At 43.0% G+C, this 24,904-nt stretch overlaps 1 protein-coding gene across 2 annotated transcripts in view; it reads left to right on the forward strand.

Annotated features, from left to right (window-relative positions):
* Positions 1 to 24,904, forward strand: part of LOC109886166 (casein kinase II subunit alpha') — a 35,025-nt gene that overhangs the window by 9,171 nt on the left and 950 nt on the right. For both annotated transcript variants that reach the window (XM_031819997.1, XM_031819998.1), the window contains exons 5-10: positions 1,154 to 1,213; positions 1,394 to 1,477; positions 15,079 to 15,189; positions 17,421 to 17,522; positions 21,377 to 21,477; positions 22,220 to 22,368. In XM_031819997.1, coding sequence (XP_031675857.1) covers positions 1,154 to 1,213; positions 1,394 to 1,477; positions 15,079 to 15,189; positions 17,421 to 17,522; positions 21,377 to 21,477; positions 22,220 to 22,368 — 607 coding nt within the window. The remainder of the gene's footprint in view (positions 1 to 1,153; positions 1,214 to 1,393; positions 1,478 to 15,078; positions 15,190 to 17,420; positions 17,523 to 21,376; positions 21,478 to 22,219; positions 22,369 to 24,904) is intronic.

Here is a 24,904-nt window from a genome sequence, read left to right on the forward strand (position 1 = left end):
CCTCTCCTGCATTGTCTTGGCTGTGTGTTTAGGGTCTTTGTCCTGTTGGAAGGTGAACCTTCATCCCAGTCTGAGGTCCTGAGCGCTCTGGAGCAGGTTTTCATCAAGGATCTCTCTGTACTTTGCTCCGTTCATCTTTCCCTCGATCCTGCCTAGTCTCCCAGTCCCTGCCGCTGAAAATCATCCCCAGAGCATGATGCTGCCACCACCATTCCTCACTGTAGGGATGGTGCCAGGTTTCCTCTAGAGGTGACGCTTGGAATTCAGGCCAATCAGTTACATTTTGGTTTCATCAGACCAGAGAAAATGGTCAATCTTTAGGCACCTATTGGCAAAACTCCAAGCAAGCTGTCATGTGCCTTTTACTGAGGAGTGGCTTCCATCTGGCCACCCAACCATAAAGGCCAGATTGGTGGAGTGCTGCATAGATGGTTGTCCTTCTAGAAGGTTCTCCCATCTCCATAGAGGAACTCGAGAGCTCTGTCAGAGTGACCATTGGGTTCTTGGTCACCAAGGCCCTTCTCCCTCGATTGCTCAGTTTGTCCGGGCGGCCAGCTCTAGGAAGATTCTTGGTGGTTCCATACTTCTTCCATTTAAGAATGATAGAGGCCACTGTGTTCTTGGGGACCTTCAATGCTGCATAATTTTTTTGGGGGTATCCTTCCCCAGATCTGTGTCTAGACACAATCCTGTCTCGGACCTCTACGGACATTAACTTCAACCTCATGGCTTGGTTTTTGCTCTGACATGCACTGTCCACTGTGGGATTTTTTTTTTTATATAGCCAGGTGTGTGCCTTTCCAAATCATGTCCAATCAATTGAACTTCCCACCTGTGGGCTCCAATCAAACTGTAGAAATATCTCAAGGATGATCAATGGAAACAGGATTCACCTGAGATATTTCGAGTCTCAAAGCAAAGGTTCTGAATACTTATGTAAAAAAGTATTTTTTCCCCCATTTTTTTCCATTTCTGAATTTAACATAACCAGTTTTTGCTTTGTCATTATGGGGTATTGTGTGTAGATTGAGGACAATTTTTTTCTTTAATACATTTTAGAATAAGGCTGTAACAAAATGTGTAAAAAGTCAAGTGGTATGAATACTTTCCAAATGCACTGTAGTTAAACTTTTTGTTTTATTTTCATTCACAGGAACTTTACCAGAAGTTAACAGACTTTGATATTCGTTTCTATGTGTACGAGCTTCTCAAGGTAAGGGAAACTGGCAGGTCCCCTTGCTTGGCTCTGTTGCATCCCACTTTTCAAATCATTTGGCTTCAATTTGTTTCCATTGACATTTTTTTGGGGGGGGTCAAGAGGGCCTGAAACGAGTCTTCAGATATAAAGGCTGTGTCGTCTAGACTTTGTTGTCCTTTGTGTTGTCTCCTACAGGCTCTGGACTACTGCCATAGCATGGGGATCATGCACAGAGACGTCAAACCACACAATGTCATGATCGACCACCAGACGAGAAAGGTAGCCATCCGATCATCTTTATTTAAACAGGTTATTCTCATTGAGATACAATCTGGAGAGACCTGTGAGCAACATCAAACACTACCTCTGTCAGGGTTGGGGTTTCTTCATTTCCTGATTTTCCATCAGGATTTCTGGTTTTGCTGACATCATCCTCTAATCATACATGATGGAAGTTGGCCCCACCCCCAAACAATATTCTCTTTTTGTCCTGGTTCTCTACAGGGTTAAAAAATATATATATATTATAGTCATACTGAGACCAAGGTTTCTTTTACAGATGAGAAACATGGTCATAAAAAAAAACTCATTCATCCATAATGTCCTCAATCAGCTTCTTGAATTGACCCAGAGACACCAACACATTCATCAGGAATAATGTCCTCAATCAGCTTCTTGAATTGACCCAGAGACACCAAAACATTCATCAGGAATAATGTCCTCAATCAGCTTCTTGAATTGACCCAGAGACACCAACACATCACATTCATCAGTAATAATGTCCTCAATCAGCTTCTTGAATTGACCCAGAGACACCAACACATCACATTCATCAGTAATAATGTCCTCAATCAGCTTCTTGAATTGACCCAGAGACACCAAAACATTCATCAGTAATAATGTCCTCAATCAGCTTCTTGAATTGACCCAGAGACACCAAAACATTCATCAGTAATAATGTCCTCAATCAGCTTCTTGAATTGACCCAGAGACGCCAAAACATTCATCAGTAATAATGTCCTCAATCGGCTTCTTGAATTAACCCAGAGACACCAACACATCACATTCATCAGTAATAATGTCCTCAATCAGCTTCTTGAATTGACCCAGAGACACCAACACATCACATTCATCAGTAATAATGTCCTCAATCAGCTTCTTGAATTGACCCAGAGACACCAACACATCACATTCATCAGTAATAATGTCCTCAATCAGCTTCTTGAATTGACCCAGAGACACCAAAACATTCATCAGGAATAATGTCCTCAACCAGCTTCTTGAATTGACCCAGAGACACCAAAACATTCATCAGGAATAATGTCCTCAATCAGCTTCTTGAATTGACCCAGAGACACCAACACATCACATTCATCAGTAATAATGTCCTCAATCAGCTTCTTGAATTGACCCAGAGACACCAACACATCACATTCATCAGTAATAATGTCCTCAATCAGCTTCTTGAATTGACCCAGAGACACCAAAACATTCATCAGTAATAATGTCCTCAATCAGCTTCTTGAATTGACCCAGAGACACCAAAACATTCATCAGTAATAATGTCCTCAATCAGCTTCTTGAATTGACCCAGAGACACCAAAACATTCATCAGTAATAATGTCCTCAATCAGCTTCTTGAATTGACCCAGAGACGCCAAAACATTCATCAGTAATAATGTCCTCAATCGGCTTCTTGAATTAACCCAGAGACACCAACACATCACATTCATCAGTAATAATGTCCTCAATCAGCTTCTTGAATTGACCCAGAGACACCAACACATCACATTCATCAGTAATAATGTCCTCAATCAGCTTCTTGAATTGACCCAGAGACACCAACACATTCATCAGGAATAATGTCCTCAATCAGCTTCTTGAATTGACCCAGAGACACCAAAACATTCATCAGGAATAATGTCCTCAATCAGCTTCTTGAATTGACCCAGAGACACCAACACATTCATCAGTAATAATGTCCTCAATCAGCTTCTTGAATTAACCCAGAGACACCAACACATCACATTCATCAGTAATAATGTCCTCAATCAGCTTCTTGAATTGACCCAGAGACACCAACACATCACATTCATCAGTAATAATGTCCTCAATCAGCTTCTTGAATTGACCCAGAGACACCAAAACATTCATCAGTAATAATGTCCTCAATCAGCTTCTTGAATTGACCCAGAGACACCAAAACATTCATCAGTAATAATGTCCTCAATCAGCTTCTTGAATTGACCCAGAGACGCCAAAACATTCATCAGTAATAATGTCCTCAATCGGCTTCTTGAATTAACCCAGAGACACCAACACATCACATTCATCAGTAATAATGTCCTCAATCAGCTTCTTGAATTGACCCAGAGACACCAACACATCACATTCATCAGTAATAATGTCCTCAATCAGCTTCTTGAATTGACCCAGAGACACCAACACATCACATTCATCAGTAATAATGTCCTCAATCAGCTTCTTGAATTGACCCAGAGACACCAAAACATTCATCAGGAATAATGTCCTCAACCAGCTTCTTGAATTGACCCAGAGACACCAAAACATTCATCAGGAATAATGTCCTCAATCAGCTTCTTGAATTGACCCAGAGACACCAACACATCACATTCATCAGTAATAATGTCCTCAATCAGCTTCTTGAATTGACCCAGAGACACCAACACATCACATTCATCAGTAATAATGTCCTCAATCAGCTTCTTGAATTGACCCAGAGACACCAAAACATTCATCAGTAATAATGTCCTCAATCAGCTTCTTGAATTGACCCAGAGACACCAAAACATTCATCAGTAATAATGTCCTCAATCAGCTTCTTGAATTGACCCAGAGACGCCAAAACATTCATCAGTAATAATGTCCTCAATCGGCTTCTTGAATTAACCCAGAGACACCAACACATCACATTCATCAGTAATAATGTCCTCAATCAGCTTCTTGAATTGACCCAGAGACACCAACACATCACATTCATCAGTAATAATGTCCTCAATCAGCTTCTTGAATTGACCCAGAGACACCAAAACATTCATCAGGAATAATGTCCTCAACCAGCTTCTTGAATTGACCCAGAGACACCAAAACATTCATCAGGAATAATGTCCTCAATCAGCTTCTTGAATTGACCCAGAGACACCAACACATTCATCAGTAATAATGTCCTCAATCAGCTTCTTGAATTGACCCAGAGACACCAACACATCACATTCATCAGTAATAATGTCCTCAATCAGCTTCTTGAATTGACCCAGAGACACCAACACATCACATTCATCAGTAATAATGTCCTCAATCAGCTTCTTGAATTGACCCAGAGACACCAACACATCACATTCATCAGTAATAATGTCCTCAATCAGCTTCTTGAATTGACCCAGAGACACCAAAACATTCATCAGGAATAATGTCCTCAATCAGCTTCTTGAATTGACCCAGAGACACCAAAACATTCATCAGGAATAATGTCCTCAATCATCTTCTTGAATTGACCCAGAGACACCAACACATTCATCAGTAATAATGTCCTCAATCAGCTTCTTGAATTGACCCAGAGACACCAACACATTCATCAGTAATAATGTCCTCAATCAGCTTCTTGAATTGACCCAGAGATACCAACACATCACATTCATCAGTAATAATGTCCTCAATCAGCTTCTTGAATTGACCCAGAGACACCAACACATCACATTCATCAGTAATAATGTCCTCAATCAGCTTCTTGAATTGACCCAGAGACACCAACACATCACATTCATCAGTAATAATGTCCTCAATCAGCTTCTTGAATTGACCCAGAGACACCAACACATCACATTCATCAGTAATAATGTCCTCAATCAGCTTCTTGAATTGACCCAGAGACACCAACACATCACATTCATCAGTAATAATGTCCTCAATCAGCTTCTTGAATTGACCCAGAGACACCAACACATCACATTCATCAGTAATAATGTCCTCAATCAGCTTCTTGAATTGACCCAGAGACACCAACACATCACATTCATCAGTAATAATGTCCTCAATCAGCTTCTTGAATTGACCCAGAGACACCAACACATCACATTCATCAGTAATAATGTCCTCAATCAGCTTCTTGAATTGACCCAGAGACACCAAAACATTCATCAGGAATAATGTCCTCAACCAGCTTCTTGAATTGACCCAGAGACACCAAAACATTCATCAGGAATAATGTCCTCAATCAGCTTCTTGAATTGACCCAGAGACACCAACACATCACATTCATCAGTAATAATGTCCTCAATCAGCTTCTTGAATTGACCCAGAGACACCAACACATCACATTCATCAGTAATAATGTCCTCAATCAGCTTCTTGAATTGACCCAGAGACACCAAAACATTCATCAGTAATAATGTCCTCAATCAGCTTCTTGAATTGACCCAGAGACACCAAAACATTCATCAGTAATAATGTCCTCAATCAGCTTCTTGAATTGACCCAGAGACACCAAAACATTCATCAGTAATAATGTCCTCAATCAGCTTCTTGAATTGACCCAGAGACGCCAAAACATTCATCAGTAATAATGTCCTCAATCGGCTTCTTGAATTAACCCAGAGACACCAACACATCACATTCATCAGTAATAATGTCCTCAATCAGCTTCTTGAATTGACCCAGAGACACCAACACATCACATTCATCAGTAATAATGTCCTCAATCAGCTTCTTGAATTGACCCAGAGACACCAACACATTCATCAGGAATAATGTCCTCAATCAGCTTCTTGAATTGACCCAGAGACACCAAAACATTCATCAGGAATAATGTCCTCAATCAGCTTCTTGAATTGACCCAGAGACGCCAAAACATTCATCAGTAATAATGTCCTCAATCGGCTTCTTGAATTAACCCAGAGACACCAACACATCACATTCATCAGTAATAATGTCCTCAATCAGCTTCTTGAATTGACCCAGAGACACCAACACATCACATTCATCAGTAATAATGTCCTCAATCAGCTTCTTGAATTGACCCAGAGACACCAACACATCACATTCATCAGTAATAATGTCCTCAATCAGCTTCTTGAATTGACCCAGAGACACCAACACATCACATTCATCAGTAATAATGTCCTCAATCAGCTTCTTGAATTGACCCAGAGACACCAAAACATTCATCAGTAATGTCCTCAATCAGCTTCTTGAATTGACCCAGAGACACCAAAACATTCATCAGTAATAATGTCCTCAATCAGCTTCTTGAATTGACCCAGAGACGCCAAAACATTCATCAGTAATAATGTCCTCAATCGGCTTCTTGAATTAACCCAGAGACACCAACACATCACATTCATCAGTAATAATGTCCTCAATCAGCTTCTTGAATTGACCCAGAGACACCAACACATCACATTCATCAGTAATAATGTCCTCAATCAGCTTCTTGAATTGACCCAGAGACACCAAAACATTCATCAGGAATAATGTCCTCAACCAGCTTCTTGAATTGACCCAGAGACACCAAAACATTCATCAGGAATAATGTCCTCAATCAGCTTCTTGAATTGACCCAGAGACACCAACACATCACATTCATCAGTAATAATGTCCTCAATCAGCTTCTTGAATTGACCCAGAGACACCAACACATCACATTCATCAGTAATAATGTCCTCAATCAGCTTCTTGAATTGACCCAGAGACACCAACACATCACATTCATCAGTAATAATGTCCTCAATCAGCTTCTTGAATTGACCCAGAGACACCAACACATCACATTCATCAGTAATAATGTCCTCAATCAGCTTCTTGAATTGACCCAGAGACACCAAAACATTCATCAGGAATAATGTCCTCAATCAGCTTCTTGAATTGACCCAGAGACACCAAAACATTCATCAGGAATAATGTCCTCAATCATCTTCTTGAATTGACCCAGAGACACCAACACATTCATCAGTAATAATGTCCTCAATCAGCTTCTTGAATTGACCCAGAGACACCAACACATTCATCAGTAATAATGTCCTCAATCAGCTTCTTGAATTGACCCAGAGACACCAACACATCACATTCATCAGTAATAATGTCCTCAATCAGCTTCTTGAATTGACCCAGAGACACCAACACATCACATTCATCAGTAATAATGTCCTCAATCAGCTTCTTGAATTGACCCAGAGACACCAACACATCACATTCATCAGTAATAATGTCCTCAATCAGCTTCTTGAATTGACCCAGAGACACCAACACATCACATTCATCAGTAATAATGTCCTCAATCAGCTTCTTGAATTGACCCAGAGACACCAACACATCACATTCATCAGTAATAATGTCCTCAATCAGCTTCTTGAATTGACCCAGAGACACCAACACATCACATTCATCAGTAATAATGTCCTCAATCAGCTTCTTGAATTGACCCAGAGACACCAACACATCACATTCATCAGTAATAATGTCCTCAATCAGCTTCTTGAATTGACCCAGAGACACCAACACATCACATTCATCAGTAATAATGTCCTCAATCAGCTTCTTGAATTGACCCAGAGACACCAACACATCACATTCATCAGTAATAATGTCCTCAATCAGCTTCTTGAATTGACCCAGAGACACCAAAACATTCATCAGGAATAATGTCCTCAACCAGCTTCTTGAATTGACCCAGAGACACCAAAACATTCATCAGGAATAATGTCCTCAATCAGCTTCTTGAATTGACCCAGAGACACCAACACATCACATTCATCAGTAATAATGTCCTCAATCAGCTTCTTGAATTGACCCAGAGACACCAACACATCACATTCATCAGTAATAATGTCCTCAATCAGCTTCTTGAATTGACCCAGAGACACCAACACATCACATTCATCAGTAATAATGTCCTCAATCAGCTTCTTGAATTGACCCAGAGACACCAAAACATTCATCAGTAATAATGTCCTCAATCAGCTTCTTGAATTGACCCAGAGACACCAAAACATTCATCAGTAATAATGTCCTCAATCAGCTTCTTGAATTGACCCAGAGACGCCAAAACATTCATCAGTAATAATGTCCTCAATCGGCTTCTTGAATTAACCCAGAGACACCAACACATCACATTCATCAGTAATAATGTCCTCAATCGGCTTCTTGAATTGACCCAGAGACACCAACACATCACATTCATCAGTAATAATGTCCTCAATCAGCTTCTTGAATTGACCCAGAGACACCAACACATCACATTCATCAGTAATAATGTCCTCAATCAGCTTCTTGAATTGACCCAGAGACACCAAAACATTCATCAGGAATAATGTCCTCAACCAGCTTCTTGAATTGACCCAGAGACACCAAAACATTCATCAGGAATAATGTCCTCAATCAGCTTCTTGAATTGACCCAGAGACACCAACACATCACATTCATCAGTAATAATGTCCTCAATCAGCTTCTTGAATTGACCCAGAGACACCAACACATCACATTCATCAGTAATAATGTCCTCAATCAGCTTCTTGAATTGACCCAGAGACACCAACACATCACATTCATCAGTAATAATGTCCTCAATCAGCTTCTTGAATTGACCCAGAGACACCAAAACATTCATCAGGAATAATGTCCTCAATCAGCTTCTTGAATTGACCCAGAGACACAAACATTCATCAGGAATAATGTCCTCAATCATCTTCTTGAATTGACCCAGAGACACCAACACATTCATCAGTAATAATGTCCTCAATCAGCTTCTTGAATTGACCCAGAGACACCAACACATTCATCAGTAATAATGTCCTCAATCAGCTTCTTGAATTGACCCAGAGACACCAACACATCACATTCATCAGTAATAATGTCCTCAATCAGCTTCTTGAATTGACCCAGAGACACCAACACATCACATTCATCAGTAATAATGTCCTCAATCAGCTTCTTGAATTGACCCAGAGACACCAACACATCACATTCATCAGTAATAATGTCCTCAATCAGCTTCTTGAATTGACCCAGAGACACCAACACATCACATTCATCAGTAATAATGTCCTCAATCAGCTTCTTGAATTGACCCAGAGACACCAACACATCACATTCATCAGTAATAATGTCCTCAATCAGCTTCTTGAATTGACCCAGAGACACCAAAACATTCATCAGTAATAATGTCCTCAATCAGCTTCTTGAATTGACCCAGAGACACCAACACATCACATTCATCAGTAATAATGTCCTCAATCAGCTTCTTGAATTGACCCAGAGACACCAACACATCACATTCATCAGTAATAATGTCCTCAATCAGCTTCTTGAATTGACCCAGAGACACCAACACATCACATTCATCAGTAATAATGTCCTCAATCAGCTTCTTGAATTGACCCAGAGACACCAACACATCACATTCATCAGTAATAATGTCCTCAATCAGCTTCTTGAATTGACCCAGAGACACCAACACCACATTTTGAATATTGTTCCACAAATACAGTGGAGGAAAAACCCTAAAAGCTGGTTTACCTAACTTAATACAGACCGAATGAATTTTCCAGACATATCCACTCATGTCTAGAGGTTAGTAATGATGTTAGGTACAGTGAGTCTTTTTTTTTTGTTTGTAAAAGGGCTTTATGAATGAAAACACAGTAATATATCATCCTACGTGATATCAGAGACGGCCAGACCAACTTCACGGTAGAGAATGCGGTGATGAGCACTAACACTGTCGACTCCGCAAAAAAAAAAATCGAATACCATTTTATGTTATGAGTACAACGGGTGTAGACTTTACTGTGAAATGCTTCCTTACCAGCCCTCTCCCAGCAATGCAGAGGTGAAAGGTCAATGAACATGACAAGGCTGCATACAAGGAGTACCGGTCCCAATTTACTAAATGTACATTTAGATATTTCTCTTTCATCTTCAATACATTTGTAATCCCCCCCCCCCCCCCCCCCCCCTTTCACTTTGTTATTATTGGCTGTGGTATGTAGAGGTGAGTGAAAAAAATAATGGAATCCATTTTGAATTCAGGCTGTAACAACAAAATGTGGAATAAGTCCAGGGGTTTGAATACTTTCTGAAGGCAATGTACATGTTGGTAGCTAGGGGTGGCTAGGTGGTAACTAGGGGTGGCTAGGGGGTAGCTAGGGGGTAGCAACTAGGGGTAGCTAGGGGTAACTAGGGGTAGCTAGGGGGTAACTAGGGGTGGCTAGGGGGTAGCTAGGGGGTAACTAGGGGTGGCTAGGGGGTAACTCGGGGGTAACTAGGGGTAGCTAGGGGTGGCTAGGTGGTAACTAGGGGTAGCTAGGGGGTAACTCAGTGGTAACTCAGTGGTAACTCAGTGGTAACTCAGTGGTAACTCAGTGGTAGCTAGGTGGTAACTAGGCGTAGCTAGGGGGTAACTAGGGGTAGCTAGGGGTGGCTAGGTGGTAACTAGGGGTAGCTAGGGGGTAACTCGGTGGTAACTAGGGGTAGCTAGGGGGTAGCTAGGTGGTAGCTAGGGGTGGCTAGGTGGTAACTAGGGGTAGCTAGGGGGTAACTAGGGGTGGCTAGGTGGTAACTAGGGGTAACTCGGTGGTAACTAGGGGGTAGCTAGGGGGTAACTCGGTGGTAGCTAGGGGTGGCTAGGTGGTAACTAGGGGTAGCTAGGGGGTAACTCGGTGGTAGCTAGGGGGTAACTCGGTGGTAGCTAGGGGTGGCTAGGTGGTAACTAGGGGTAGCTAGGGGGTAACTCGGTGGTAGCTAGGGGTGGCTAGGTGGTAACTAGGGGTAGCTAGGGGGTAACTCGGTGGTAGCTAGGGGGTAACTAGGGGTAGCTAGGGGGTAACTCGGTGGTAGCTAGGGGGTAACTAGGGGTAGCTAGGGGGTAACTTGGTGGTAGCTAGGGGGTAACTCGGTGGTAGCTAGTTGGTAGCTAGGTGGTAACTAGGGGTAAAAGGCAGGATAGATAATACAGTAGCAGAGTGTGGCTACAGTCCAGTGAGTGTGCATAGAGCCAGTGGAAGAATGTAAGTGCAAACAAGGGAGTCAATGCAAATAGTCTGGTAACTAGGGGGTAGCTAGGGGGTAACTAGGGGTAAAAGGCAGGATAGATAATACAGTAGCAGTGTGTGGCTACAGTCCAGTGAGTGTGCATAGAGCCAGTGGAAGAATGTAAGTGCAAACAAGGGAGTCAATGCAAATAGTCTGGTAGCTAGGGGGTAACTAGGGGTAAAAGGCAGGATAGATAATACAGTAGCAGTGTGTGGCTACAGTCTAGTGAGTGTGCATAAAGCCAGTGGAAGAATGTAAGTGCAAACAAGGGAGTCAATGCAAATAGTCTGGTAACTCGGTGGTGGCTAGGTGGTAACTAGGGGGTGGCTAGGTGGTAACTAGGGGGTGGCTAGGTGGTAACTAGGGGGTGGCTAGGTGGTAACTAGGGGTAGCTAGGGGTGGCTAGGTGGTAACTAGGGGTAGCTAGGGGGTAGCTAGGGGGTAGCTAGGGGGTAGCTAGGGGGTAACTTGGTGGTAGCTAGGGGGTAGCTAGGGGGTAACTTGGTGGTAGCTAGGGGGTAACTTGGTGGTAGCTAGGGGTAGCTAGGGGGTAACTAGGGGTAAAAGGCAGGATAGATAATACAGTAGCAGTGTGTGGCTACAGTCCAGTGAGTGCATAGAGCCAGTGGAAGAATGTAAGTGCAAACAAGGGAGTCAATGCAAATAGTCTGGTAACTAGGGGGTAGCTAGGTGGTAACTAGGGGTAAAAGGCAGGATAGATAATACAGTAGCAGTGTGTGGCTACAGTCTAGTGAGTGTGCATAGAGCCAGTGGAAGAATGTAAGTGCAAACAAGGGAGTCAATGCAAATAGTCTGGTAACTAGGGGGTAGCTAGGGGGTAACTAGGGGTAAAAGGCAGGATAGATAATACAGTAGCAGTGTGTGGCTACAGTCCAGTGAGTGTGCATAGAGCCAGTGGAAGAATGTAAGTGCAAACAAGGGAGTCAATGCAAATAGTCTGGTAACTAGGGGGTAGCTAGGTGGTAACTAGGGGTAAAAGGCAGGATAGATAATACAGTAGCAGTGTGTGGCTACAGTCCAGTGAGTGTGCATAGAGCCAGTGGAAGAATGTAAGTGCAAACAAGGGAGTCAATGCAAATAGTCTGGTAACTAGGGGGTAGCTAGGGGGTAACTAGGGGTAAAAGGCAGGATAGATAATACAGTAGCAGTGTGTGGCTACAGTCCAGTGAGTGTGCATAGAGCCAGTGGAAGAATGTAAGTGCAAACAAGGGAGTCAATGCAAATAGTCTGGTAACTAGGGGGTAGCTAGGTGGTAACTAGGGGTAAAAGGCAGGATAGATAATACAGTAGCAGTGTGTGGCTACAGTCCAGTGAGTGTGCATAGAGCCAGTGGAAGAATGTAAGTGCAAACAAGGGAGTCAATGCAAATAGTCTGGTTAGCTGTTTGATTAACTGTTGAGCACAGGGTTTCCGTTAGCCGGCGTTTGGCCAATTTACATCTTTGTTGTTGTTGAAAAACGGATATAAATTGTCACCGGGCCAATTGTCCGGTAGAAGAAGATCCCATTTAGGCATGACTTGTCAAATGTGTTATTTCTATCGGTCTAGTGGTTAATTTAGTGGAATTAAATGGGTGAGGTGTAGTACAGTATATTCGTTATGCATCTTATCACACCATACACATGCAGAGCCTTTGAGGGGAATGTCTGTCAGACAACATCTCCAACGGCAACGGAAGGAAGGCAGGCTTCATTACCTCACACACCACTTTGCAGTGAGCTGGAGGCAGTATGCGTTTTAGAAAACATTAACTTAATTGTTTGAGACTTGAATGTTTAGTTTTTTTTTTACTACCAATGAGGCATGTCTTACCTTGATTCAAAGTAGCCTAGTCAATCACAACATATCCTTGGAGGCAATTTATTTTATATCAACTTTCTTTCGTTGTCCGGTAGCCCAAGGCACAATCCTGGTCATATTAGCGACCCGTGGTAGTTGTTGATAATCCTGGTCATATTAGCGACCTGTGGAACAGGGTTAGAGTTAAAACCTACAGGAAGGTAGCTCTCCAGGAACAGGGTTGGAGTTAAAACCTACAGGAGGGTAGCTCTCCAGGAACAGGGTTAGAGTTAAAACCTACAGGAGGGTAGCTCTCCAGGAACAGGGTTGGAGTTAAAACCTACAGGAGGGTAGCTCTCCAGGAACAGGGTTGGAGTTAAAACCTACAGGAGGGTAGCTCTCCAGGAACAGGGTTGGAGTTAAAACCTACAGGAGGGTAGCTCTCCAGGAACAGGGTTGTAAACCCCTGATATAGATGTCACCATAGTCTAGGACCGGTAGGAACATCTACTGAATAATCTGTTTTCGACTATTTAGCGAGAGGCAGGACCTATTTCTATAGAAGAAGCCCATTTTTTTAATAATGTATGTTATGATAAACACCATTCCTGCCCCTGTTCCCTACTAATCTAGGCCAGTGTTTCCCAAATAGCTGGCCTCATAGCAGCCGGAGCTGCAGCGAATTTCTCCTGGGTCAGAAGCAGAGCATCAACACTGTTGTTTTATCAGGAGGGTCACAGAAGTGCGTCCCAAATATCACCTGAAGTGTACACTTGATTTTTACCTCTTACAACCGTCCGCAAGTCTCGCAAAGCTTACATTGTTTTGCTACATGAATTCAGCAGTAATCAGTCATCTTCTCACTGTAATGTAATGGCATTGGATTGATGGATGCATAGGTTAGTGGGAGTTCCTACCATATTTGTTACGCCTGTCGTTTCCTTTTAGAGTCAGTCAAGGGAAGTAAACAAGGTCACACTTTGGGAGGAAGAAGAGATAATTGGGTCTCATCCAGAGATGGAACTTCAGAAGGTGCTAAATGGGTCAGGGTATGGCACCAAAACGCTGTGAAGATGGAGAGGGGGGGGGGGGGGGGGTCCAGGGTGGGGCTGGCTGTCATGGTTCTGTTTCGCCACCAGGTGGCAGTAATGGAGCTGCAGCAAGCAGAACACAAAGGTGAAGGCCAAGATTTTTTAAAAATGGTTTTAACCTTTTTAATTTAACTAGGCAAGTCGGTTTAAGAACAAATTCTTATTTTAGAAATGACGGCCTACACCGGCCAAACCCGGACGGCGCTGGGCCAATTGCGCGCAGCCCTATGGGACTCCCAATCACGGCCGGTTGTGATACAGCCTGGATTCGAACCAGGGGGTCTGTAGTGACGCCTTTAGAGCTGAGATGCAGTGCCTTAGACCTGCTGTGCCACTCAGGAGCCCTTCAAATTAAAGATGAGTGTAGAGAATCATTGTAGCATCTAAACCGCAGTGAAATATATTTTCCAAAATATTGTATTTTCAGCTGTTTTTGAAGCAAATTTTTAAGTTAAAGACGCAAAAAAAAGAAACGTAAGAACTGGAAGCATAGAAATAGCACCCATAGAATAGATCTTAGACTTGCGTTCAATTAAGAATGACAAATCTGTAACACACGTTTCTATGTGAATTTGGTCTGGTCGTCCTAGAAGTGACATTTTTGCAGCTTTATGGATCAATTCCTTGTTTATTTTTTTTAATTCAATAACCAACTTAATATTAAATTGTATAAATTAATAAATGATCCGTTTAATATTCAGACTATTTTCAACTGAATTCCTTTACCTCCTTTTACTGTTTTTCAAAATGTAAATTGATCCCAAACATACTGTAGATCCGTAGTTCCCAGATGGTCCACTAGTTGGTGGGTCAGAAGGACATTTTGAAAAGGCTTAGAAGGCAGGTTAGCATAATGCAAAACAGGAAGCTCTGCTTCTGTAGATGTCACACTGCCCTAAAAACCCCTCTAATTCCTCTGTCTGTTTGTCTCTCTCTGTCTCTCAGCTGCGTCTCATAGACTGGGGTCTGGCTGAGTTCTACCACCCAGCTCAGGAATACAACGTCAGGGTGGCCTCCCGTTATTTTAAAGGACCGGAGCTGCTAGTGGACTATCAGGTAGACACTAGTTATTAACACGACTTACACAATGTGCCCTATCAGGTAGACACTAGTTATTAACACACCTCCCACTACTTACACAATGTGGACTATCAGGTAGACACTAGTTATTAACACCACCCACTATTTACACAATGTGGACTATCAGGTAGACACTAGTTATTAACACTACTTACACAATGTGGACTATCAGTTAGACACTAGTTATTAACACCACCCACTATTTACACAATGTGGACTATCAGGTAGACACTAGTTATTAACACCACCCACTATTTACACAATGTGGACTATCAGGTAGACACTAGTTATTAACACACCTCCCACTACTTACACAATGTGGACTATCAGGTAGACACTAGTTATTAACACTACTTACACAATGTGGCCTATCAGGTAGACACTAGTTATTAACACACCTCCCACTACTTACACAATGTGGACTATCAGGTAGACACTAGTTATTAACACCTCCCACTATTTACACAATGTGGACTATCAGGTAGACACTAGTTATTAACACACCTCCCACTACTTACACAATGTGGACTATCAGGTAGACACTAGTTATTAACACTACTTACACAATGTGGACTATCAGGTAGACACTAGTTATTAACACTACTTACACAATGTGGACTATCAGGTAGACACTAGTTATTAACACACCTCCCACTACTTACACAATGTGGACTATCAGGTAGACACTAGTTATTAACACACCTCCCACTACTTACACAATGTGGACTATCAGGTAGACACTAGTTATTAACACACCTCCCACTACTTACACAATGTGGACTATCAGGTAGACACTAGTTATTAACACACCTCCCACTACTTACACAATGTGGACTATCAGGTAGACACTAGTTATTAACACCTCCCACTACTTACACAATGTGGACTATCAGGTAGACACTAGTTATTAACACACCTCCCACTACTTACACAATGTGGCCTATCAGGTAGACACTAGTTATTAACACTACTTACACAATGTGGACTATCAGGTAGACACTAGTTATTAACACTACTTACACAATGTGGACTATCAGGTAGACACTAGTTATTAACACCACCCACTATTTACACAATGTGGACTATCAGGTAGACACTAGTTATTAACACCACCCACTATTTACACAATGTGGACTATCAGGTAGACACTAGTTATTAACACCACCCACTATTTACACAATGTGGACTATCAGGTAGACACTAGTTATTAACACACCTCCCACTACTTACACAATGTGGCCTATCAGGTAGACACTAGTTATTAACACTATTTACACAATGTGGCCTATCAGGTAGACACTAGTTATTAACACCACCCACTACTTACACAATGTGGACTATCAGGTAGACACTAGTTATTAACACACCTCCCACTACTTACACAATGTGGACTATCAGGTAGACACTAGTTATTAACACTATTTACACAATGTGGACTATCAGGTAGACACTAGTTATTAACACCACCCACTACTTACACAATGTGGACTATCAGGTAGACACTAGTTATTAACACTATTTACACAATGTGGACTATCAGGTAGACACTAGTTATTAACACCACCCACTACTTACACAATGTGGACTATCAGGTAGACACTAGTTATTAACACTACTTACACAATGTGGACTATCAGGTAGACACTAGTTATTAACACTACTTACACAATGTGGACTATCAGGTAGACACTAGTTATTAACACCACCCACTATTTACACAATGTGGACTATCAGGTAGACACTAGTTATTAACACCACCCACTATTTACACAATGTGGACTATCAGGTAGACACTAGTTATTAACACCACCCACTATTTACACAATGTGGACAATCAGGTAGACACTAGTTATTAACACCTCCCACTATTTACACAATGTGGACTATCAGGTAGACACTAGTTATTAACACCTCCCACTATTTACACAATGTGGACTATCAGGTAGACACTAGTTATTAACACCTCCCACTATTTACACAATGTGGACATCCCACACACACTGCAGTACATCACGTTTTGCTTTAATACTGGTTACATCAACACATTTATCTGTCTGCTAACATGAGTATGTTCAATAGCAGTATGTTTACAGGTGTACCAATACATGGATGATGTTCGATGAACTACATTGTGATTTAAAAAAATAGATATATATATTTGTAGAGTATTTTTCCAGTGTTCTGTGTTGTCCTTGTTGTGTTTGTAGCTATATGACTACAGTCTGGACATGTGGAGTCTAGGCTGCATGTTGGCCAGCATGGTCTTCCTGAAAGAGCCGTTCTTCCATGGCCAGGACAACTACGATCAGGTACACACACACACACACACACAGGACAACTACGATCAGGTACACACACACACACACGACAACTACGATCAGGTACACACACACACAGGACAACTACGATCAGGTACACACACACACACACACACACACACACACACACACACACACACACACACACACACACACACACACACACACACACACACACACACAGGACAACTACGATCAGGTACACACACACACACACACACACACAGGACAACTACGATCAGGTACACACACACACACACACAGGACAACTACGATCAGGTACACACACACACACACACACACACAGGACAACTACGATCAGGTACACACACACACACACACACACACACAGGACAACTACGATCAGGTACACACACACACACACACACAGGACAACTACGATCAGGTACACACACACACACACACACAGGACAACTACGATCAGGTACACACACACACACACACACAGGACAACTACGATCAGGTACACACACACACACACACACAGGACAACTACGATCAGGTACACACACACAGGACAACTACGAACAGGTACACACACACACACACACACACAGGACAACTACGATCAGACACACACACACACACAGGACAACTACGATCAGGTACACACACACACACACACAGGACAACTACGATCAGGTACACACACACACACACACACAGGACAACTACGATCAGGTACACACACACACACACACACACAGGACAACTACGATCAGGTACACACACACACACAGGACAACTACGATCAGGTACACACACACACACACACACACACAGGACAACTACGATCAGGTACACACACACACACACACAGGACAACTACGATCAGGTACACACACACACACACACACACACAGGACAACTACGATCAGGTACACAACACACACACACACACAGGACAACTACGATCAGGTACACACACACACAACACACACACACACAGGACAACTACGATCAGGTACACACACACACACACACACACAGGACAACTACGATCAGGTACACACACACACACAGGACAACTACGAACAGGTACACACACACACACACACACAGGACAACTACGATCAGGTACACACACACACACAGGACAACTACGAACAGGTACACACACACACACACACACACAGGACAACTACGATCAGGTACACACACACACACACAGGACAACTACGAACAGGTACACACACACACACACACACACAGGACAACTACGATCAGGTACACACACACACACACAGGACAACTACGATCAGGTACACACACACACACACACAGGACAACTACGATCAGGTACACACACACACACACACACACACAGGACAACTACGATCAGGTACACACACACACACACACACACACAGGACAACTACGATCAGGTACAACACACACACACACACACACACACACACACACACACACACACACACACACACAGGACAACTACGATCAGGTACACACACACACACACACACACACACACAGGACAACTACGATCAGGTACACACACACACACACACACACACACACACACACACACACACACACAGGACAACTACGATCAGGTACACACACACACACACACACACACACACAGGACAACTACGATCAGGTACACACACACACACACACACACACAGGACAACTACGATCAGGTACACACACACACACACACACACACACACACACACACACACACACACACACACACACACACAGGACAACTACGATCAGGTACACACACACACACACAAAAGCAGGGCAACTACGATCAGGTACACACACACACACACACACACACACACACACACACACAGGACAACTACGATCAGGTACACACACACACACACACACACACACACACACACACACACACACACACACACACACACACACACACACACACACACACGACAACTACGATCAGGTACACACACACACACAAAAGCAGGGCAACTACGATCAGGTACACACACACACACACACACACACAGGACAACTAAGATCAGGTACACACACACACACACACACACACAGGACAACTAAGATCAGGTACACACACACACACACACACACACAGGACAACTAAGATCAGGTACACACACACACACACACACACACACACACACACACACAGGACAACTACGATCAGGTACACACACACACACACACACAGGACAACTACGATCAGGTACACACACACACACACAGGACAACTACGATCAGGTACACACACACACACACACACACACACACACACACACACACACACAGGACAACTAAGATCAGGTACACACACACACACACACACACACACACACAGGACAACTAAGATCAGGTACACACACACACACACACAGGACAACTAAGATCAGGTACACACACACACACACACACACACACACAGGACAACTAAGATCAGGTACACACACACACACACACACACACACACAGGACAACTACGATCAGGTACACACACACACACACACAGGACAACTACGATCAGGTACACACACACACACACAGGACAACTACGATCAGGTACACACACACACACACACACACACACAGGACAACTACGATCAGGTACACACACACACACACACACACACACACAGGACAACTACGATCAGGTACACACACACACACACACAGGACAACTACGATCAGGTACACACACACACACACACACACACACACACAGGACAACTACGATCAGGTACACACACAGGGCAACTACGATCAGGTACACACACACAGGGCAACTACGATCAGGTACACACACACACAGGGCAACTACGATCAGGTACACACACACAAGCAGGGCAACTACGATCAGGTACACACACACAAGCAGGGCAACTACGATCAGGTACACACACACAAGCAGGGCAACTACGATCAGGTACACACACACAAGCAGGGCAACTACGGTCAGGTACACACACACACAGGGCAACTACGGTCAGGTACACACACACACACACACACACAGGGCAACTACGATCAGGTACACACACACACACACACACACAAGCAGGGCAACTACGATCAGGTACACACACACAGGGCAACTACGATCAGGTACACACACACACACACACACACAAGCAGGGCAACTACGATCAGGTACACACACACAGGGCAACTACGATCAGGTACACACACACAAGCAGGGCAACTACGATCAGGTACACACACACACACACACACAAGCAGGGCAACTACGATCAGGTACACACACACAGGGCAACTACGATCAGGTACACACACACACACACACACAAGCAGGGCAACTACGATCAGGTACACACAAGCAGGGCAACTACGATCAGGTACACACACACACAGGGCAACTACGGTCAGGTACACACACACAAGCAGGGCAACTACGATCAGGTACACACACACACACACACACAAGCAGGGCAACTACGATCAGGTACACACACACAAGCAGGGCAACTACGATCAGGTACACACACACACACACACACAAGCAGGGCAACTACGATCAGGTACACACCACACACACTGCTCCACACTACACTAGTCCATGATACTATGCTTGTATGTAATACCACAGTGTGAAATGGCATCATTGGGAGTGGGACCAGCCACTAGTGAGGTCATCACTTCTATTGTCAAACAACCCTGTTTTATTGATTTATATATATTTCATTTAGTTATATATAATTACAACTAAATGACCACATGAATACACACTATGAACACGGTTCATCTTTGACGTAGAAGGTGTGGCTGTATGCTAGATGTGTGTCTCGACGATCCTCTGACTGTCCCCATGTTGTGTCCAGCTGGTCCGCATCGCTAAGGTTCTTGGGACAGATGAGCTGTTCGGCTACCTACACAAGTACCACATTGAGCTGGACACGCGTTTCAAAGACCTCCTGGGACAGTAAGTACCACTAGGGGGCGTAGCACAGGGCTAGCCTGGCCCCTTCATCTGTTCGTGCTCTCGTCAAGTCTATTGCTCATTGAAAAGCCAAACAATTTGACAAAGCACTGACATGCCAGAAACAGACTGTCACTCGGGTGGGGAGAGGGGCTGCTGTTGAGGGCTGCTGGGGTGGTATTCAGTGGCTCTATTGGGATTTGTTTTAGTGCAGTGGGTGGGCAAGACTGTTTGTTTACACGGAGCACATACCACTGTGCTAGCCTACCGTGTGGAATGTTCAGATAGAAATAGATTGTGTAGAAATCCACATCCCAGTGTTCTGTTGTTTCCGTGTTACCCTGAAGGACATAGAATACAAAGTATAGATCCAATCACCTTCACATTTTAGCCTCCCAGTCTCTCCTTTTATTGGATGTTTGTTCCCTTGGGGACGGCGATACTTGTGAAGCGATGTGTCAACATACCCCCTCGGAACACAACCATAGCGTTATATTTTGAAATGTTAAACTAAATAGTGTTTCTTATTAGTTTCTAATCAAGCAGTACCTCCCTGTTTCTTATTGGACCAGATCAAGCAGTACCTCCCTGTTTCTTATTGGACCAGATCAAGCAGTACCTCCCTGTTTCTTATTGGACCAGATCAAGCAGTACCTCCCTGTTTCTTATTGGACCAGATTAAGCAGTACCTCCCTGTTTCTTATTGGACCAGATCAAGCAGTACCTCCCCCTCTCCTCCCCGTAGGCAGACGAGGAAGCGCTGGGAGCAGTTTGTTCAGACAGAGAACCAGCACCTGGTGACCCCTGAGGCCCTGGACCTGCTGGACAAGCTGCTACGTTACGACCACCAGCAGAGACTGACCGCTGCTGAGGCCATGCAGCATCCATACTTCTGTAAGATACACACCTGTCTGTCTGCCTGAGTCCATGCAGCATCTATACTTCTGTAAGATACACACCTGTCTGTCTACCTGAGTCCATGCAGCATCCATACTTCTGTAAGATACACACCTGTCTGTCTACCTGAGGCCATGCAGCATCCATACTTCTGTAAGATACACACCTGTCTGTCTACCTGAGTCCATGCAGCATCCATACTTCTGTAAGATACACACCTGTCTGTCTGTATACCTGAGGCCATGCAGCATCCATACTTCTGTAAGATACACACCTGTCTGTCTACCTGATTCCATGCAGCAGCCATACTTCTGTAAGATACACACCTGTCTGTCTACCTGAGTCCATGCAGCATCTATACTTCTGTAAGATACACACCTGTCTGTCTGTCTACCTGAGGCCATGCAGCATCCATACTTCTGTAAGATACACACCTGTCTGTCTACCTGAGGCCATGCAGCATCTATACTTCTGTAAGATACACACCTGTCTGTCTACCTGAGGCCATGCAGCATCCATACTTCTGTAAGATACACACCTGTCTGTCTACCTGAGGCCATGCAGCATCCATACTTCTGTAAAGGGGTCTACACAGTCTACTCTAACAGAGCCTACAGAGGTCTGTTACCATCTCTCTGTACGTAGTTCTACCAACATTTTTGAGGCAGAATTTTTGTAACTCGACACAAACAGACCTCTGTCGGCTCGGTTTGAGTAGACTGAAGAACCCTTAAGATAAACACACACAGCAGAAGATATGAGCGGAGCGGAAGCATGGAGAGGATCTTATTTTTTTTTTAACATTGGCCTTGTCTCTTCCTTCAATTTAACTGGTACCGCATTTAAAAGTCCCTTCATCACCGTTCTCTTAAGGCCTGTTCTGTGGTCTTCATTTAGCCTCCCCACCACTAATAAACAGAGACGTAGATATCAGTCCACCAGGTAATAGGACACTCTAATTGACGATTTATATAAAGGCTTTTATTAAATAACAAGAGTAAGTTTGTAACAGTGCTAAAGTTGTCTATCGACTGTGAAATGTGACAGAGCCAGTTACGACTGAAGTATCTGAGATTCAATAGATTGGAGAAAAAGCGAATAGTTTTTTAACATATCGGCCATATATCGTCAGCTAAAAGCTAATAGTTTAACACGTCAGCTAAAAGCTAATAGTTTAACACGTCGTCAGCTAAAAGCTAATAGTTTAACATATCATCAGCTAATAGTTTAACACATCATCAGCTAATAGTTTAACACGTCATCAGCTAATAGTTTAACACGTCATCAGCTAATAGTTTAACACGTCATCAGCTAATAGTTTAACACGTCATCAGCTAATAGTTTAACACGTCATCAGCTAATAGTTTAACACGTCATCAGCTAATAGTTTAACACGTCATCAGCTAATAGTTTAACACGTCATCAGCTAATAGTTTAACACGTCATCAGCTAATAGTTTAACACGTCATCAGCTAATAGTTTAACACGTCATCAGCTAATAGTTTAACACGTCATCAGCTAATAGTTTAACACGTCATCAGCTAATAGTTTAACACGTCATCAGCTAATAGTTTAACACGTCATCAGCTAATAGTTTAACACGTCATCAGCTAATAGTTTAACACGTCATCAGCTAATAGTTTAACACGTCATCAGCTAATAGTTTAACACGTCATCAGCTAATAGTTTAACACGTCATCAGCTAATAGTTTAACACGTCGTCAGCTAATAGTTTAACACGTCGTCAGCTAAAAGCTAATAGTTTAACACATCATCAGCTAATAGTTTAACATATCGGCCACATATCGTCAGCTAAAAGCTAATAGTTTAACACATCGTCAGCTAAAACAGCTCTTTTTTTTTTATGTGCTGAGCGATTTGTAGGATGTTGAGCACCAGAGTGCTGCACAAAGACCACTCAACTCTAGTCTCTTTTACCCCATCTTTCTACATTCCTCTGTCTTTCGCTGTCTCTCTCCATCCCTGTCCATGGACTCAATGCTAGGCAGTTAAGTGCACTCATTCTGTGTGCAATTATTTATGCAAATGTACTTCTGTGATGTTGTGTAAATAGTTAGAAGCAGTTCAAACCCTTAAAGGGATGGTTCCAGATTTTTGCCAATTAAAGGGATACTTTGGGATTTTTTCAGAGGCCATTTATGTACTTCTCCATAGTCAGTTGAACTTGTAGATACTATTTTTATGTTTCTGTGTCCAGTATGAAGGAAGTTTCACGAGCCAATGCTAATTAGCGTTAGCACAATGACTGGAAGTCTATGGGTATCTGCTAGCATGCCTGCAGTAGATAAAGGACATTAATGCAAAAATCCAGAAGTATCCCTTTAAGCCTTTTTCATCTGACTAACAGAACTTTATTGCAGAAATCTCTCACTGTCCCTTTAAACTTTGATCTTTACTGATGAAGAGTGAATCTCTCACCATCCCTTTAAACTGACCTGTACTGATGAAGAGTGAATCTCTCACCATCCCTTTAAACTGACCTGTACTGATGAAGAGTGAATCTCTCACCATC

The sequence above is a fragment of the Oncorhynchus kisutch genome, unplaced genomic scaffold, assembly GCF_002021735.2.
Source record: "Oncorhynchus kisutch isolate 150728-3 unplaced genomic scaffold, Okis_V2 scaffold2951, whole genome shotgun sequence".
NCBI lineage: Eukaryota > Metazoa > Chordata > Actinopteri > Salmoniformes > Salmonidae > Oncorhynchus > Oncorhynchus kisutch.